Source organism: Struthio camelus, chromosome 23, assembly GCF_040807025.1.
Source record: "Struthio camelus isolate bStrCam1 chromosome 23, bStrCam1.hap1, whole genome shotgun sequence".
NCBI classification, from domain to species: domain Eukaryota; kingdom Metazoa; phylum Chordata; class Aves; order Struthioniformes; family Struthionidae; genus Struthio; species Struthio camelus.
Window position 1 is genome coordinate 2,339,339 of NC_090964.1, and position 17,055 is coordinate 2,356,393.

Here is a 17,055-nt window from a genome sequence, read left to right on the forward strand (position 1 = left end):
TGTTTTGTTTCTGTAAGGTCTGTAGCATTTGATTCCTTTGAGTACAATTTCAGGCTCAAGGGCTCATTTAAACCTTGAATTGTGAAACTCTAGGAAAGCAGAAACCAATTGTGGTAAACGCTGTACTTGGCAGCTTGTGTCTGCAAATGAGGACCAAAGGTAGCCAACTCTTCTACTGATCTCAGCTGATGTTGAGGTGGTCTTGCTAGTTAGCTTAGTAATAATAATGTTTAGAAGTTACTTAGTCTTTAGTTGAGAATTTTAGTTAGCAAGCATGCTAAGAGCTGAGAACTGAGAATTACAGTAACCAAAAAAAAAAAAAATCGGCATTGAAACAATATTTACAGAAGGTCTTAGGTACTTCTGAGGAAGATGAAGTGGTTCGGATTATCAAAACTGATAGAATGTGGCATTCAACTGTTAGGCTTTTAATTTTGATGCCCCTTAGAGGCTGGAAATCTGCACTGTAGTTCAGGGTGTTTGGGAGGAACTAACCTGTGCTGCTTCACTCGCTTTTGATGTTGGTTTGGTTTTGTTATTGTAGTTAGGAGAATTAGTGTAGGGTTGAAAGCACTGACTGCACAGTAAGTGTGTGTTTAGTACATCTAGTAAATGCACTAAATATGCAGTCCTTGACAGTTACCTATTGTGGAAGAGTCATGGGGTGTTTGAGAAGTAGATTTGAGTTGAAAGGGAGATTTGAAATTATCTGGTCCACCTTTCCACTCAAAGTAGAGCTATCTTGAGGCAGGTTGTTCAGGCTCCTGCCTCACCAAGTTTTAAGCATCTCCAAGAATGGAAGTTACACGTTTTGGGTAGCCTTTTCACAATGAGGGTATTCAAACACTGGAATATCCTTTCCCCAGGAACTTTATCAGATACTTCCCTTTATGTGACTTGTGTCTATTGACTCTCACCATACACAAAAGTTGAGACCTTCTTAATCTGCAGGGGATTATAGCAAAGATGAACACAGCCCTAAAATTTTCCCCTTTGCCCTCTCTTCCTAGATTTAATAGGCCCTAGCTGAAGGCCTTTGCTCAACTTGTTCTGTCAAAGATCTTCTACTGGAGAGCCCCAACTGGATACAGTATATCTCTGTGGGGTTTTTGAGACCCCAGTGGTGGGGAACAAACCCTTCTGTTGACTTTCTGGCTATATTCTTGCTAAGACTGCTCAGTACATAGTTTGCCTTGTTTGCTGGAAGGATGCACTGCTGTCCTATGTCACTTATCTTGTCCACCTGGACCCGAAGACCTTTTATGCCACACCAGCCAGCCAGTTGGTCACCAGCCTCTACTGGTACATAGAGTTGTTACTAATGAGTTTATTAGTAATAGCTTGCCTTATTTTCTTTCTCTTTTCCCATCTTGCCTACTACTTGCATGCTATAACTGGAAAGCCTGTTTATTTGAAGGTTACTTCATCATATTTCTTTAATATCATGAGTGGAGTTTAGGAAAGAGGATTAATCTAACTGTGGAACACAGCAAATCTAAAACTTAGGCTGCCAAATTTGAGTTTTTGAGTTTAACCCAACTTTAAAATGTTTTTAGTGTTTTCTGCCTGAAATGATGAATAGTTCTCAAAACTATTGTTTGAGGCTACCCAACTACCTCCCTGGTATATGTGCAAAATAGATTATTTCTAACACTAGTCTCTGGAGTCAGGCATATGTTTTGTGCCATCTTATCAACTTACATGGAGACATAGGAAAATGTGCATTCCTTTACCTTGACTTACTGTGCCTCTAGTAACAGCAAGATCTACTACAGATACCTAACAGCTGTGTACCACAACACCAGTAAGTGCTTGGTTATCCTCTAAAAGTTCACAATTCATTTTGTGCTACGTGAGCAAGCAGGAAGGTGGATGCTGTAATTGTAGGAGTGTGTGCATTTTTATTTTTCTAAATCCTCTTCATTTGGCACTTACTAGGAATGATTTTCTTCTGAACTTATCTGTGTTCTCAGTTTAGTGAAGGAGTGCTCCAAAGCTGCCTGGATGCATAGACTCCTTGAAGAGCCTGGTGCACTTATTCTGACAGTCTCTAGAAAATGAAATGATCCAGGTGATAGACCAGTGTAAACTTCAATAAAATCTTGTCCAGTGTTAAGTAAAATTCAGGTTTATTTCCTACAGTGCAAGTATGCTACAGTATGCTTGGAACAGATGCAAATAGTCAGGGGGTGGGGAGAGGAACCTTGTGTTAGCTACACTTCAGTTTAATTAGATATCTTCTAAGTAGCATTTCTGCTAGTGTAGTTTTACAGTTTTTAGAGAGAAGTTCTTAAACAGATTCTAAGACTCTTAGTTAGGATAATTGTGGATCCATATAAATGAAACATCACTACAAGGATATAATTTTCTGCTCAGGAGTCTTTTACTGGGGATAAAGCTTTCCTACTTAGTGGATAAATGCATCAACCAAGATTTAAATCAAATTTCTCCTGTCCAGAGATATGGAGCACAATTTGCTGCAATATTAGAAAAGAAATTGATAGTTGCGTCAAAATATTGAACTTAGTTCAAAATCAATACCTGATACTGGGAACTGTTGGACTTCAATATCTAACTTATTGAAGGTCATCAAGCTGTAGAATGAGAAGGTGCCTTTTAATTGTGAATGGTTAATGGGAAACTCTTTTATATTTTCATAGCAGTTTTGCTTTATTATAGCAGATAAGTTAGTAACTTGAAAAAAACATCCTGTATGTTGCAGTGTGGAATGCAGTTTATCAGTATCTCTTCACAGTCAGTAATAATTGGGTACTTGGTTAGTCTAGTACTTTGAGATGTCATAGCCCCCAGCCCCTTTTAATTCTGAAATCTAGAGAGGGGTGAGAATGAAGAAGAAAAGAGGTAAAGGAAAATAAATTTCTATCAGAGAACACAGATTTGATTCCTGTATAGACAGTATAGGATACAACAGATGCTATCCAAAACAAAGTTAATAGTGGCTCAGAGAGGTTAATAATAGTGTTCAAAGTACTGCTAATTAAAACATAGCTTGCTACAACTAGGGGATCTTGTCATGTAACCAACTAACTCTCAGACTCAAAATAAGGTGTGATGAGAAGCACCTGTACTGCACATTTGGCTACAAATGTCTGTAATGATGGAATCATGGACTACAGTTAATTGGCTTTGGTTTGTCAGTCTTGCGAGGTTTGGCACAGTAATACTTTAGTATTTTGAGTGTAAGTCATGTGATAGATCAATTTTCCTGCTAGGGACAGTGTTAAGTTCTGGTATATGATTCCATTTGTTTTCCTTTTGAGTTAGAATCTGGACTTCTTTCCTCATATTACTTTTTTCTTCTCTGCTTCACTCCTCAGTTTTCAGAAATTAGAAGTGGTAGGGCCGTTATCACTTTGAGAATTGTGTTATGTACACAGGCTTGGTGGTTGAACTTCAGTTAGAAGACAGTTCAGTGTGCAAGATCTGAGTCAGCATTCACAGCATTAACTATCTGGGTCTGAAATCCCTGGATCTTAAAGAGTAAGTGCACTGGTCAAGAATTGTTTTCTAGGAAGTAGTGTATATCATGCTCTGCTTGCTGCGCTTTTTTCTTTCAAATTTCCTGAAACCTCTTACAACTGTAACCATCAGGAAACCTGCATCTTCATGTGTCCTCAGCCTCACCCTATTTACAGATATGAGAGTCCTTTCTGAGCCTCTCTCATTGCACCGTGTGTGTGTGTGTGTGTTTTTTTTTTTTTTTTTTAACTAATTCAAGGATGGTTTTTCCTTCTGTCACTTTGCTCAGAATAGTGAGTGAGGTCTGAGCACTAGCAGCTCATCCTTCTTGTATGAAATTTTAGGGTATGTTTTAACAGTGCAGGCTTCAGTATCTGTTCAGGCCAGATCAGCTGCAGTTTGTCTGCTGTGTTCTCAAAGACCTCCTGCTGAAAAATAAATGCACTAGATGTTTCTGGAGTATTATTTGTTAGTTCTGAGCCATTCTCACTGGCTGCTCTTTTCTTCTCAGCAGTAGCTAGCTATCCAGTAGGCTGCTAACTCATAGAGATTTTCATGTAAACAATCTAATGCTAGCTTGTTAACTGGGCTTGTAAAGTCCCATGACATGAGCTTGCTTGAGTGAGAGCTGCCTGTTAAGTCTGTCTGTATTTGAGTTAAGATGGGGGTAGATTATTCATCACTTCTAGTGAAGTAATGTTTTGTACTCTTAACAAATCAAGATGTGGCAGTTGAACGTACAATCTCTGCTTAACCTAGCTATTTTCCTCACCTCAACTTTTCTGAAGAAATCAAATCTGTGACAGGCATGCAGGAAAATCCCCACTGATATGGGTTCAAAAGGAAACTGCTCTAAAATGACCAAGCTGGCTATGGTAAGGGGTCAGTGTGGGCCATGTCATGGCACTTTGTCACTGGTGTTTCAGCTTTCATGGGTGCTGAACAAAGAGCGTTGAAGCAAAAGGGAGAATGTGGATCATGTGACAATGCAAAAAGGCACACAACCACACATGAACTAGTAGGTGCTAATTAGAAAAAAGGTAAATCTGTGCTCATGGACTGCATACCAGACAATGTCCTTTCATATTAGACTTCTCAAGGAAGTGAATTGACCAGCTTGTTGCTGTAGTGTTTTCAGTAAACATAAAATTTGACAATTTCAGCTTTTTTGATTCATTTTGAGAACTGTTTGATCCTTAATTCCCTTAATTTCCTACATGGCACTAAACACTTAAGACAGAAATAAAAGATGGTTTTGATACTAAAAGTCTTCATATTTTCTACAATAACTTCTGTAATTTTGTTTAGAATCTAGAAACTAGTAGGAGGCTTACAAATTAGGGAACTTTTTCTCTGTATATTTGTGTAGTGAATGTTGCAGAAGGATTACCACTGCAGAATAGGCTTTTTGGATTAAGAAGCTGTTTCAGTTAAGTTTCAGCAGAATGACATTAGGAAGCTTTGATGTAGAATTAGAGAAATGTAGGGACTTTGGTACTCTTAATCCCAATACAAACATGTCAAAACAGTAATGATATAGAAGAATGATGTGAAGTTATTAGAATATAATAAATATTAGGAAAGGTCATTACAAACTGTCTTGTTTTAATGTTTAACAAAAACTTCTAATGGATGTTTTTTCCCCCTCCCCCCCCCCACCTTTTTGTAGGATTCACATGATGCTTTACTGGAATTTGGGAATAACAACCTCCAAATATTGGTGGATATCACAAGGGAAGGGGTATGGAAAAATCCAATTCTTCTTAAAATTCTATCCCAGCAACCAGTAGAAACAGAGGAAGGTAAGAATGTGATTTTTAGTAATAAGATAGTTAAGAATGAACTTGATGCAGTTGTGGTGGGGAAACAGTGATTTGAAATCAGAAGGGAAGTAGGATTTCAAATCACTTTGTGCAGTAGTATTCATATGCTACTAAATGATATTTATGGTGAAACTGTCTCACTGGTACTCTCCTGAATAATCTATCCTCAGTAATGATCTCCACTTGGGCTATACTTATATCACTATCAATTTAAATATTTTCAAACTCCATCTTTGAAAATAAGTATTTCTTTGTTGATAGAAAAATACAGAATTTTTGCTCCCCGAAGTGGTCTGTCTTGCATAACTCTACTTTTAAATGATTTGTTAGTCCTAAATGGCTGGTGAGGAGGAATTATCTATGCATGCATCTTTTCAAAAGCACAGAAAATGCATGTAAGGGGTGGGATTGTGTGTCTAGGGGCTGTAACTGTGGAGAGTGAAGGTTTTCCTTTGTTAAACTATGGGCTGGGAAGCTCCTTGTGACTAGCCTTGTGAAATGAGGTTTTCAATTAGAACCTATTGAGAAGTGAGAAAAAGGAATCTTTAGCCTGATTTTACATAATCTTTAAAAATTTTCACTTAAGCTCTTATTTTACTCACTGAAATTTTTTCTTCTCTATTAGTGATATTGTTAAATACTTGCAGATGTTCCTGAAGGGCTGTAATCTTTGCCAGCATTCACCTACGATATTCAGTAATATAGTGTAAGTGTTCTTACTCCAAACACCATTTAGGCCTATCTCCAACACATCCGGAAGAGTTCTGTATCATACTAGCATCCTGTCTTGGAGCTTTTCATTACAGTATTGTTAAATCATCCACTTGCACAGTTGCTGTTTTAGTGCCTTTCTGCTCAAAAGGAGATGCAGTTCAAAACTTGTCCATCTTACTGAAAAGGAGTGCTTCCTTTTTTTAAAAAAAAAAAAAAAAAAAAACACACAACTTCAGGTGTTTTGAGGAATCCTGTTTTTGGGGTGGTATATCAATGATGTTTAATGGCCCAGTTACTTAGGCTTGCAAACTTCATTTACCTGTGGCAAGCCTGTATTTGTTCTGGAGAAATAACGTGGTTTCCGGTAGAAGGATTTCCCCATGTGCATATATGGATTCCATTATATGTTAGTTCTCTTCTTATGCACGACTAGTTTTATCAATGGCTGTATTACTGAACTGTTAGAAGACCCTGCTGCATTTCTTCATTCCTATATAGGAAGTCCTTGTTACTACTTGTGATGGTGGTTCAGATTCCAACTTGTCTTCCACAATAATAAGTTTAAACTTGTTTGTTCAGTCCCCTGGCTCTTAATTTGGGTTGAAGTTTCTGCAGGTGAGAAACTGTTTCACAGACACATGACTCCTCTGACCATGTTGGCTTGGACTTGAGCTTAGGCTCCCATTTCTGAGATCACTTGGCAGCTTTGAAGCTATTAATTCCTTAGAGTACTTCAATTTGTATTTGTCTATTTAGCTAGATCTGAATAAATACCCAAAAGAGGTGCAACAAATGCAGGTGTTCCTCGCTGGTGTTTCCTTTGTGTGATACAAGCAGGTGCAACAGGACATTCATTGGACCTGTTCTGAATACAACATTCTGTAACTGCACAAATGCATTCTCACTTAGTCTGTAATAGTCTCAAGACATGCTTAACCAATCTTAAATGGGGGCTTCTGAATCCCATATTAGACCAATCCGTTAGAGGAAGATTTCTCAAGTAAATTGATAAGGCAAAGAGTTGGACATCTTAAGTTCTAAGGACCAAAGTATCTGCCTTAGATGTTCTTACTGAGTGCCTCTCTTTTGTGACAATCAAACCAGATAAACCAAAGAAAGTGTCATCCTCATGGCCTGTTGAATGTTCAACACTGTTGCTAAGGCATATCTAAAACATTTTTCTGTGAGCTTTCCAAAGCATCTGAATGTGTTATCTTAGCACCCAAGCAAGATACGTTAGATATTGAAAGCACTCCGAACCAACACAGTGTAGGAAATGATAAGTAGTAGGAGAACTTGTGTGGTGTGTCCGCATACAGAAAGAGAGTGAGAGAGTTAAGGAACAGTGCGTTAAAGAACAGTGCTATCTTTTTTCCTGTTGTTCTGTTTTGCTGCAAATGTTGCAAAAGTAGTAGATCAAAATAGTACTGTTATGAGTAATAGAGAGGGGAAACTAGTAACTGAGAGGGTATATGGATATACTTAGTGGCTATAAAATACTAAAAGTAATGCTTCTGTCTTGCAATAATATAATTTCATACCCTACCATGGAAGCAGGGGGGAGGGTTTTTTCTTCTTATAAAGAACATGTTGAAGAGGTATTGAGGAGTTGCAGAGGGCTTGGTCTCCTGTAATTGTAGCCAACTATTCAGTAATATTTCAGAAAAATCCACATAACACATCATGAGTCACAGTGAGTCATAGAACTCTTAAAAATGTTACAGAAAAAGAAAAATAGATTTCTGGACATAAAGTTTTCATCTGATTTTTTTTGACAATAGTGTATTTATCAAAGTAAACTTACATATTCTGCACTGTGGAGCACGACAAAATGAAAAATAAAAAATCTAGCTGTGTATGCTAACATGTGAAGAAAGTCTTTTAATAGCATAATCTAGGAGTCAATGTAGCTTGTATATCTTCCTTACATTATCAGATAGGATAGATGTTACCACTCTAATATCAGCTGGTCCATGAAGCTGTATCATACCATGTGTTACAATTGATAAAAACTTTTCAATTGGCTTTTCACTTCCACTTTTTCCTTCAGTCTCTCTTCCTTGCACCAGGAAGGCAGGTGCTGCTGTAATATTATTTGGCATAAGAAAAGTCTTATTTTTCTGGGTAGCTGAGATTATTCTTTTGGCCTTGTAAACATGGTTGGGGCCTGGATTAAGGAACTGTCTCTAAACATCTACTTGATTAACTTGATCTTTTTCTTCCTCAACAATCATAAAAAATGTTCTCATCAACTAAATACTTAAAACTGTAACAGCAGATTGTTGCAAGTCACTGATTAGTTACCAAGCTTCTTGTGTGTGTTTTAATTCTGTCACTTCTTTGATCTGTGTGATGCTTTTATATCCAGTTATATGGAGATTTAGTCTCTTCTGACTACCATCCTCCATTTGATACATATACTAGGAATCAAAATGTGCTTTTTGCGGATGGAAGCAGGGATGAAAGCTTTGTCGTTAGGTTGAGGTTATGTTGAGAAAGGGGTGCAAAAGATTCTCAGTTGTTTTAATCCAACTACCATTTTACCCTTTAGTACAACAAACTTTCACAAGAATATCTTCTAAAGTCTTATAAATGAAAACTACTTCAGTCATCTGAAATTTAGTTTCTTTGAATAGTTGCTATCTTTTGACTTTTATATATGGCGTGGGTGGGCATGCGTGTGTATGCTTGTGTGCGCATGCATGCATAGGCCCTGAGAAGGAACTGACACATCGGCTGTAAATACAGCTTGTCAAATTCCAGCAAGAGTTTCATGGCAGCTTAGGTGCTGTGTGCTGCCTCTATGCCTGTTAATGAAATTGAACTGCCATGTCTCCAGGATGGTTGTCACTGTTTTGTGCTGTTAAGATGACAAGATGATTGTTTGGACGTGAATATTTACCTGAGGAAAGACCCACAAAAGTAACTATTGCTATGCCTTTTAGATTACTGAATAGCTGATAGGAGCATCCCTAAAGGAGCGTAATAGATGCCCATCTCCAGTCTAACTTCTGACATTCTTCTATGTCTAAAGAAGTTATCATTCATACTTTTCTTATTTCAGCATAATTTTGGGGGGGGGGGGGGAACTTAACAACAAATGATACTATTCAGGAAGAAAGAAGGGATTAAGGTAATCACAGTTTTTTGCTGCGATTGGCACATGGGTACCAGCATCCTGATGTCTCTATTGACATGAAATGTTTATAGGAGAGCTGGGAGGTCTTTCTACCACATTGCTGCTGTACAATATACAGGCTAGGCAGGTTTTGGCTGAGAGCTTTTCCAGCTTCTCAATACCATTTGTGCATATTTAGCATACTTTTTTACACTTAACATTGTTTTCCTATTCCAGAGGCACTCTCAATGAGAATGCTTACCCAAGATGCTATTTCTCTTGAGCATTTTCTGAAGTGACTAGAGTCTCTTCACGCCTTAGTGCCATTCAGGGTTTCTGTGGTCTCTACGCATAATATTATCTCTCTAATTCATCTTATGCTCCAAGTGTTTTGGGTGGGGGGAAATCTTATATCCTTACTGTCTAGTCCTGTGATGAGAGAGCCCTTTAGAATCTGAAAATGCACTGACCTCTTACCATTTTAAAGGATTTGGAAGAGGGATGTGTTGCTAGGTTTCTTTGCATTAGTTTTATAGTGAGCTACTTTAGTACAGAGATGCTCAGTAGAGCAGTGGGACAGAGCATTCAACAGAAATAAAGCACAGTCATAGGTCTCAGAGGCAAATGGGCATGTTTGTACCCATCCATACTGTTAGTTTCCAGAATTAGGTAAGAGGGGAAGAACATCTGTTCTGAGGAACAGCCAACAAAATTAGCTTTTGTTGCCTTTTCAGGGAAGGGAGGCTGTAGAAACTGGGATTTCAGAACTGCTTTGAGCACTTGTAGCCACTAAAAACTACTGCTGACAGTATTCTTTGCGTGAATTAGATTACTTTGTTTCAGTTTAAGTAGGCAAGACTTTTCATAGTTCACAGTGATCTCTTGGCCAGTTTGTTCTGGTGGTAGTCTCTTGCATCAAGTAGAACATACAGTTAAGTGCTGTTAGTTTTTTCTCGCTAAAATTTCAAGTGCAATGTGATATATGGATATAACTTTTAAGGAAGAGAAAATACTTGTTTCCTAGCAACTGGAGAGCTTATTGCAGGTTTTCTTTTGGTCAGACAGCTTTCTTTGCCTTCTATATTGAAGTTCCTTTAATATGAAGCATCAGTGTTGGGTATATCAAGAGTTTACTGCTCTGAGGTTTTCCTGTGAAGAGTGCAGACCAGTACCACAGCTTTGAATCTTATAAGGACATTTCATGGGCCATGAGAAAAATTCTGCAAAATACCAGTAAATTTCACTAGTCTCATAGTATGTACTTGGCCCCTGAAATAGTTTTTCTGTTTAGGTGTGCGTTGTAAGCCTTCCAACTAGTGTAGTGTACTTTTGAACCTGCTTTCTTCAGTTTGGAGGAAAACTTAAGTACAGAAAGCACGAGAATTTTTTTTTTTGTTTTGTATTATATGCAATCCCCACTTCCAAAAGTTTGTGTGCTGTTGCTTTCTCAGCTACCCACCTCACACCCAGGAGCAAGATACTATAACATAGTGAAAATAGCTTTTTCTTCAATATCTCTTTTGGTAAATTGTTCCAAAGTAGGCCGCCTTTTTGTGACTAATACAGACTCATGCAGGCTTTACAGGTAGCTGGTTGACTACAGCTGCTGCAGAACAGTTGTAGTCTTTCAGAATGTCTCAAGAATTTTTGTAATTTCTTTGTACAAGTTGTCAGGCAGAGTTTATTCCTTAGTTGATATTACATGCAGTATAATTAAGAATGTATTGGCTCTTTTTCCCCTTAATTTTGGATGGTCTTTTGAAATGCATACCAATCTGGAGATTAATATCAAGCTGCCTTTTTGTAGATATTTGTTAAGCAGAAAACAGCACTATAGCTTTCTTAAAGTATGCTATTTCTTCGGATGAGACAAAGTACATGCTGAGTACATGGGAAGAGAAAGTAAATCTGTGTAGTTCTCAGTCAGTTGACTTTTGAACTAAAATAAAAATAGCTCCAGTTTCCTAACTCAAGAAGCTCCCAGGTGTTTGTGAATTTCATTAATAATAAAAATACTCTGAATTTATATTCTTAGTATTGAATTAGCTGACCATATCTCGTAATGATTAGTTGTATTTGATCTAGATCATAAGCTTCATACGTCTCTACGCTATTCCTTCAAAGTACCACAAAAGGAACACTTTCGCTCTGAACTTCATTTCGCATATTTTGGTGTTTCTTGGGTGTTTTTTTTTTTTTTTAAACACCTTGGGTGAAAATTCTTTGGTTGAAGTTAGTACATCATACTTTGTTTGAAATATATTTTGGTTCTTTGGAATATGAAGCTACAATTAAAAATGAAGATACTGAACCTTGGATACAGTCCAGCTCAACTACTAGAATCCTGTTCAAAACACCACATGGCGTAAGCGTTGTCCTTTAGCCACTGCTGTGGCATAATTCCCTATTGCCTTAAAGGATGCTGTTTTTTGACATGACTCTTTGCTTTCTGTAGCCCAGCATTCTCTCCCTGCGCAGTTGTACTGAATTTATATGGGAGAAAATTCTCTAATTATTGCTGTCACTTTTTATCACACCTAGAGCTTTCATAAGAAAGCTGACCATACTTAAATGAGTTTCTTATGAATAAAGAAGTGTGAATGCAGTGAGACAATTTCAGTTGTCAGCTGTAAATGGGTGTATTCTCAAAGGCTGTTTTCTTTTCCTAGCTAATAAATTGATTACACGAGAAGGGCCTTCCTTTCTGCAGATGCGAATAAAACATTTGATGAAGTCAAACTGCATCCCACAAGCTACTTTCTTGTCAAAATTGTGTGCAGATTCTTCAGAAATTGCAAATGTTTCATCTTTTCGCCAAGCCTACATCACATGTGTGTGTTCTATGCTGCCTAATGAAGACTCCATTAAGGAGGTTAGTAATCCATAGTCCCTTTTTAATATGTGTTTATCAAGCATTTTGGAATTTATTTCTGCAATACTAAGAACTGAATCTGAAGAATAGAACTGCTGCAGCAGAGTTCCAGAAGAAACTGTTTTACCTGCTGACTACAGTGGAAAAGAACATTTTGTGTTAACTGCTGGTGTAGATAAGTATGTATTGTATTGCTTGCATCCAAGTTGAGATGTGCCTGAAAACATAAAATAAGGCTTGTGACTTAAGTTCCCCTTATAAGCCAAGTATAAATGGAAGGCTATCCTTTCTGACTCAAATATTGGAACTGGAAGAGTACTTCTGTTCTAGACATTCAGACCTGAGAAAGAAAAGCTAGAAATCTTTGGAACCAGTTGCTCTAGAACCCTGAACTCGTTCTTAGCTGTCTGAGCAAATCAGTCTTCCTCTGTTATATACTAACGGTAATATATTAATACATTAGTCATAACAGTGGTCATATAGCTCTTGCCTCTGTTGCCTTCTGTTCTCACACACATGTTATTTTATAAACCTCAAGATTCTTGCTAGAGTTGAGTGTGTTTGGTGTCCTTTTAAATGTTAGACTTGAACATTTTTAAGTAAGCCTCAGTGAAACTGTGAGAAGATTACCTATACAAAAAAAAGGCAACTTGGATGTCTGCGCTTCCCAGTGAGTTACTGGCAGACTTGTTTGCAATGTTCTTTGTTTTACATGTGAACTGCTTAAAAAGCATTCCCTTTAAAAATACTTGTTTCAGAAATTAAGTGATAATCTCTTCAGTTTGAGCCAGATTCCTCAGTGCAGTTTGCTGCACTGAAGGATCAATGAATGCATTTAACTGCTCAGTGCAGACAGTCTGTGTTGTGTTCTTGAGGGATATACTCACGCTTTGGGGATATGTGATTAACTTGCAGTGTGTTCTGTGATTGCGTTGGCTGCAGTGTTGGATACTAATGATCAATTGCTTAGAAATCAAAATTAGAACCTCTTCAGTTTTTAAGTTTTGTTTAACCATTGTAAGGTGTAACTCTCTTCTATCTAGATACATAGAAGACACTTCAGTCTTTACTTCAAGCATAAGAGCTAGAATGTAGATTGATAAATTGAATCAAATTATGGTGATCATTTAATCAAACTATTTATGGGAAAACGAAGGCATTGAGTATCAAAGCAGTCTCTTAGGGCAGTGTGGCTTATTGAGTTAGCTTCACCTGTAACCAAAACTAGGAAAAGCATAAGCTCAGTGTGGAGTTAGTGTCAGAAAGCTGGCATGAATAATTGGCAATAAGGGGATTAATGCCTTAAGGTTTCTTTATATGCTTGATCAGAGATATTGTGTCATTTGCACTCTTTACAGAATTGTTGAAAACAAACTCTTAAACACACCACTGTTTTTAGAAGGGGGAGACTTGTGTAAAATTCATGTTGTTTGTCATCTTCCTCAGGTAGAGTTGTCAGGCCTAATGAAAAGGCAGGGAAGAGAGATTGGAGAAAGACAAAAGATGAAGAGCTCAAAGAATGGCAGCTGTGGAGAATGGGAGGTAGAAATGACTGAAAACCTGTGCGGAAGTTAACTGTAATAAAGGAAACGAGGGTTGAGTGCCACTTGAAGTTCAGAGTAGGATGGTGTAGGTGGTATAATAGGGCTTAGCAAGGAAACTAAATATTACAAGAAGGATGAGTATGAGTGAAGATAGCTTGGAGAGGATCGAAGAGAAATAATTTGTTGAAGAATAGACAATGTATGTTCATCCTCTTCCAGACCTGGCTCGTGTGAAGTCAAGTTACATTACTGCTGGCAATTACATATTAATCTAGGGTCTATGTGGAATGTGTGCTGTTGCCCATGTTACTTGCCTTTTAGTGTATTCAAAAAAAAGTAGATGACCTCTCAATCATTTCTAAATATTTTCTCATATATAGGGAGCAGATGCATTGCAATTTAACGTCAGGTCTCTGCAGGACAGTTGATCTGAACTGGACATCAGAGGGTCTCTATAATGAGTAAGGAGAATATGCGATTCATCCCATCCTAAGCAGGCATCCAGGATGGCAACCATCTAACTCTTCTGAAAATGCCTGTTGTAGAAGGAGCTTGCAAAACCTAGGTTAGACTTCGAAGTCAGATTTCTGTTCTCCTAAAAGTTAAGGCTGGTGAACTACTTCCATTAAAAATATATGGAAAAGTTATTTCTTGAACTTTCTAGTACCTTCTCGTACCTTGACTTGCTTTTAGTGCACATATATAATATGACTATGTAAGTAAAGATATATATTTACAGGAATCTCATCTTCCTCTATAAAAAACATAGAAAGTAACAAAGCTTAGAAGTGCTCTTTGGTTCACTGATTACAAAGCTTGGCTTGAATTTACCAATTTTGTGGAACCAGTTAAAATGCTACTTAAAGCAGTTCTCCTGCACAGTAGTTAATAAGTAGTTAATAACACCCTTTACTATTGCAAAAAGCATGAAACCCAAAACGTTTTGTAATCTAAAATGGCTTTCTCTGCAAGGCAGATGCTGGCCAAAGGTAGCAATAAAAAGGACTTTCAAGTGAAATGACCAGTTAAAAGTAAAGCGAGATTTTAATGTTTTAGTCATAACAGGTAATCTGTGTAGAATATGAAGGTGTTTAGCTGGTCTGTGCTTTCTTGGGGAAAGATCATTCAAAAACCTGCAAGTAAACATCTTGCTCAAGTCTGAGTTTAGGCTAATGCCCATTATCCCACTCACATGAGTACCCCCGGGGAACTTACATACAGTCATCTTTTGGAGATTAGGTAGACAACATCAGAAGAGGGATAAGGAAGTGTTCTTAGGTTGTATAACTGAGAAAAGTGAAAGAGGAATGGTAATGAAGCTTGCTAAAGCACTGGGGGAAGGATAGGTGCTGGTCATAAGTTTGTTTGCGAAAGTGTTCCTAGGTCTTGTTTTCTGTGGTCAAGTTAAACCAAGTGTTTTCTTCCCTCCGTAACTTCCAATTTGGTTGGAAGATGTCAAGAACTTAATGCGTGTGTTCCTTGCTCTGCAAGCTCTATATTTTTTTATACATAACAAAGGTATTTACTTAAGCTTTTTTTCAATTAAGTTTTTAGCTAGGCAGCATCTCAAATTTTTGCAGATGTAGCAACGTTACCTCATTTATGGTAAATATGCTTAAAGAAGGTAGCCCGCTTTTACAGAGGAACAAAGCAGATGGTTGAAACAGACATAAATGGTCTAGCAAGTTAAGCTATTGAATTGTAACTATACCATTTTTGGGGCTGTTTATTTCCTGATTTCCTCAAACTTACCCGAGGGTATGTTGTCCTAAATTATCTAGAGGAAACTTAGTCTGTGAGCTGAAACTAAATTGCTTTTAGCCATCTGATGGTGTATTTGTGGCTCCTGAAAGGAAGGGAAGTCTCCCTAGATAAAGAGGTTTGGTACCGCCTTTCGAAGGTGTACTAACATGATGTTCTAATAAAAATTGTTAGAAGGCTTGGGTTAGCAGTAGGAGAACTATTATGATGGTGTAAAAATGAAATATTCTTACAGTCTAAAAACTTGTTCATATTTAATGACTTTTTTAAAATAATTTTTAATTTTAATTAAAACGGCTTGAAAGACAAAACCAAGATCAATCTTTTACAGTCATACATTCCAAAATTTTGAAGAGTAAACTGTTGCTTTTGACAGTAGAATATAGAGAGAGTGACAGCATTTTTCAACAATTCTTATTTAAAGTATCTTAGCATTGTTTATTTTGTAGTATCTAAACTTCTATTCAGCTGTCAGTCCAGTTAGGTTTCTGATAGAGAACCTAACCAAACACAGTTCTGGACTTAAATACATGGTGATTTCATAATGTTTGATTTGTCATTTAGTGACTGACCGTGGATACTGTTGGTTGATTTGGAGCTGTGTGTGTTAGAATTTTTTGTCTTATGCTTTGATTTTTTGGGGGGGAGGCAAAAATCAGAACTAAAAGGAGCTAGATCATAGACCAAGTTTCAAATACACAGGAATGAAAAATTGCCTAGTCAGTTACTCGGAAGTTACCATCCTGAACGTGAGTGAGTTGGGGTAAGGGGGGGAAATTGTAGGTGGGAAGGAGAGAGAACTCAACTTGCTATGACTGCAGGCTACTTTTAGTGCCCCATCTGTGCCAGTTATTGGAGCTGTCTTCACTGCTGTACTTGCTGGTCCAGTCCCCTACTGAAGGACTGGCAGAATAGCAGATGTCCCAGGTCTTGTTACGTTATAGGCCTAAGCTAGGAGGAACGGATGGCTATTAAAAAGATGCCTTGTATCATTCTGATACAAGCCTGATAAACCCTAGTTAGTAGGTCTTAAGTTTGTAGCTTTTAAATGATGGTACTCTCCTTTTCAAACTGCCTAAGTATATTTCATACTAAGTTCCGAGTGATTCTTTCTTTAAAAGCTTCATAGAAACTGAGCATAGCCTCTAAGGCAGATGGACCAATGTCAAATGGCATGCCTGACAAAGCAAATCACAAGTGAGGCAGTATGAAGTCTTGTTCAGACCTATGGAGGAAATGTATCCTATATTTGCATGCACTGATAATCTTTTCTAAAAGCAAAGATTATGTTAGACTTGGAAGAACAGGCTTGTATCAGACCACTGCAGCCCCTTGTGTTATTTAGGAACATTTGCCGCAGTATTTGCAGAAATGGCAGGGCATAATTGTGGAAACTAATAAAAATAAAAGTTGGGATTGCTTAACTTTGTTTTCCTAACTTGCATTGCAAGGTGCACTGATGCATCTTGTAGTCTATATAGAACAGGAATAATGGAATGAAGAGTGGTGGAAGTACTCTTATGAAAAGACTTCATTTATGCATTTGTGAGGAGTGTATTCAATTAGATTTCCCACACAAGTTGAAAGCAAGTATGCCTCGAAGTACCTAATGTAGGTCAGATTATAAGAAAGAAAGGTATTGCCTGCAACTTGAAGATAGACAATTAAGAAACTACACTCATGTAATCTCCTGTGTTTCAAGATACATAGTGCCTTCCAGTACCCTACAACAAATTTGACAGG

The 17,055-nt window shown here is 37.6% G+C and overlaps 1 protein-coding gene across 3 annotated transcripts in view; it reads left to right on the top strand.

Moving 5' to 3' along the window:
* RLF (RLF zinc finger) overlaps positions 1-17,055 on the top strand; it is a 52,005-nt gene that overhangs the window by 19,391 nt on the left and 15,559 nt on the right. For 2 of the 3 annotated variants that reach the window (XM_068917322.1, XM_068917323.1), the window contains exons 4-5: positions 5,150-5,282; positions 11,805-12,007. In XM_068917322.1, coding sequence (XP_068773423.1) covers positions 5,150-5,282; positions 11,805-12,007 — 336 coding nt within the window. The remainder of the gene's footprint in view (positions 1-5,149; positions 5,283-11,804; positions 12,008-17,055) is intronic. The other variant, XM_068917324.1, reaches the window with a different exon arrangement.